A 3156-nucleotide genomic window follows, 5' to 3' on the forward strand; every position below is an offset into this window, starting at 1 on the left:
ATTTTAAGAGGAAAATCCTCTAAATAGTAATATTGATAAGAATATATACTGATTAGAATATAAAAAGCCTCTATAGAAAAACATATATATCTCACTCACTCATCGCGCGCGCGAAAAAGACTATATTCTTAAATTAAGAATATATTCTTAAATAAAGAATATATTCTTAATTTCAGAAGAATATATCATCTAAAATCTTTAAGAAGATTTTTTAAGTATAATATCTTCTACTTACGAGAATATAATTTTTTCGATGTAGTTACAGAAATATATGATGTTGATCGAATAAATTTCTGTAGATTTTCACAGAAATATTTTTCAAAATTTTTATTAAAAAACAATATAATGAAGCTACCCAGATAGCCAACTGAGTGCATGTTGTTGGCAACTTGCCACAAATATTGCTCATATGTTTTCAGCAATGTAACAAAAGGGTGTATCCTCTTTTCGGTATGTTCTTGCCAAGCAACAGTTTTCAAAATAATATAATAACAGCAAGTTCTCAACAACTCATCGGCAATAAACTTATATTATTTTTCTCAACTTGTGAATAAAAATTATTGCCCATATATTGCTCACATATTGCTGACTCATATGTCCTAAACATTGCCCGGTAAAAAATTTTCCATGTATAAAATTGTATGGACATATTCGGCATATAAATTTGCATAATTAGATATAATAATTTTAATTTGTGTATAAGTATATATATGAAAAATTTTTTACCGGGTGGCTACAACAATTGATTGATAAATAAAACTCAGCATATTGATACTGAATTGACAAAAACATTTTCAAACTAATGAATGAATTAAAATCGGGTTGTTTGAGCCGTTTTGCAGGATGTTGTGCAGAGAATGTGCTTAAATATATATATATGCATACATATATTTAATGAAATAATTTTTTTCCTCCATATAGGATGCTGGATTTGCATCACGTATATATGAAGGACCCCGTATGCAAATCCAGCATCCTATATGGAGGAAAAAAATTATTTCGTTAAATATATGTGTATGCATATATACTATACATATATATATATATTTAAGCACATTCTCTGCACAACATCCTGCAAAACGCGGCTCAAACAACCTGATTTTAATTCATTCATTAGTTTAAAGACTTCCCGAGCCCCAAAGAATCTTATTCTTCCTCATTATTAATTTGAAAAACATTTTCGTTGCGTTAAATAAAAAACAACACAACAGCAATTGGCGAGCAACTTAATCTATACAATGATTTGCTTTATATTGAGTTTTTTCACATTTGGCTATCTGGGTACTGTCTCAAATAAGTCATATACCGAGCGCGCGAAGAGCGCAATCGAAAAATTAAAATTACAACTGTTCAGGTGAATATCGTCGCGCTCATGGACGAAATGGATATTGGCGGAACAAGCGATACGACGCCTCGAGTGTTATTCAAATCTGCGGCCGATTACGTGCGCCAGATGACGGATAAGATACTTCGCTTCTGTCCGAACGCTCTTGTGGCCGTGTTCGCGCGTCCTGTAACCGCTATGCTTCCGATGGTCTCGGAAATATTTCGTTGCTCGGGCTGCTTCAATCCCGATCGAATTATTGGCTCCGTTTCGACGTACAAATCGCAGATCGAGGATGCGACGGCGGCTCTTTTGAACTTGGAGCGCGAATTTATTTCGATCCCGATGGCTGGCGGTGCCGACGCGCGCACCGTCGTTCCGCTATTGTCGCGCGCCTTTCCGTTCAATCAATTCACAAACGTACGAAAAAGAGCTATACAGCGTACATTACTTAGGATTTGTTTTTTAAGTTCTATTCTTTATTCGGAGATGTCGCTGAATCTGAAATCGACTTTTTTTTCTAGATAATAATTCTATTAGAAAAGAAGAGATTTTATTTTTTTTTCTAACAATTAGTGATAAATAGAGATTACTCTCAGGCTCTATAAGTCTTTTAAACTAATAATATATGATTATAAGGACGTGAAGAGCCGTTCGCGGGATGTTGTGCGTGAATGTGAGAATATACATATATATATATGTATATTAATATTTATAAGTATTTTATATTTATGATATATGTATATTAAAAATTTAAATTATATTATGAGGGCAATTTGTATATCTCATTTTTGAAAAATTAAGAAAAATTTGAAAAATTAAAAAAAATTTGATAAATGAAGAAAAATTTTAATACATTGTATATATATATATATGTATTCACGTGTAATATTTTTCACGTGAGTTTTTTTTGGAATTGAAATAACAATTCCTTAAATCAAATATGATGCTAATATTGCATCTTATATACATGCAAGGTCCCCAATAACCTCTTAACTAATTTTTAAAATATTGCGGCTGAGGAGTTTTTTTTCGCAATATTTTAAAAATTAGTTAAGGGGGTATTGGGGACCCTGCATGTATAAGATGCAATATTAACGTCATATTTGATTTAAGGAATTGTTATTTCAATTCCAAAAAAAAACTCACGTGAAAAATATTATATTGTAAAAATATTATTATGTGAATACATATATATATATATATATATATATATATGCATTCATATATATATTCTCACATTCACGCACATCCTGCGAACGGCTCTTCATGTCCTTATATTTATATATTATTTATTTGTTCTGTTAGACAAATACTAATTAACTTTTCAAGTCCGGATGTGGGTCTCTCAGAAATTGCACGCATCAACGTTTTTAAAACAACTAGATTTTTTCAACGCTTATATCTTCGAAACTACTACAACTACTTTTTCCAATTTATTTGTTTATCGACGCAGAATCGTTCGAACTTTTAATTTAAAAAAAAAAAACAAAATTGAAAAAATATTGATTTTTCGCAATGTTGATGTTAAAGTCGCATGGGTCTCACAGACCCGGTCTGGCCAACTTGTCATCTTTTGTAGATCTTAGCCACAAAGAGCTAACGTACTTTTTGTTTACATTATTCTATTTTATTACGTTACTTCTAATAAAAAATTTACTTAACGGATATACTAATAATTTTATAATTCTTATATATACAGGGTGTCCCAGAATTGCCGTACAATCTCTCGTAGGCAGGTAGAAGGAATAAAACTGAGTCGAAAAGTCCTGAACCATTTTTTTCTATTATTTATAATAAAGGAGTAATTATTGAGTAAATCAGGCCAATCA

At 31.1% G+C, this 3156-nt stretch overlaps 1 protein-coding gene across 1 annotated transcript in view; it reads left to right on the forward strand.

Moving 5' to 3' along the window:
• LOC109858927 (probable malate dehydrogenase, mitochondrial) overlaps positions 1 to 3156 on the forward strand; it is a 5094-nt gene that overhangs the window by 1289 nt on the left and 649 nt on the right. Inside the window, exon 2 of the mRNA XM_020436645.1 lies at positions 1355 to 1744. Within this exon, the coding sequence (XP_020292234.1) occupies positions 1355 to 1744 (390 nt within the window). The remainder of the gene's footprint in view (positions 1 to 1354; positions 1745 to 3156) is intronic.

Source organism: Pseudomyrmex gracilis, unplaced genomic scaffold (assembly GCF_002006095.1).
Source record: "Pseudomyrmex gracilis isolate BER0280 unplaced genomic scaffold, ASM200609v1 scaffold_230, whole genome shotgun sequence".
Classification (NCBI taxonomy): Eukaryota; Metazoa; Arthropoda; class Insecta; order Hymenoptera; family Formicidae; genus Pseudomyrmex; species Pseudomyrmex gracilis.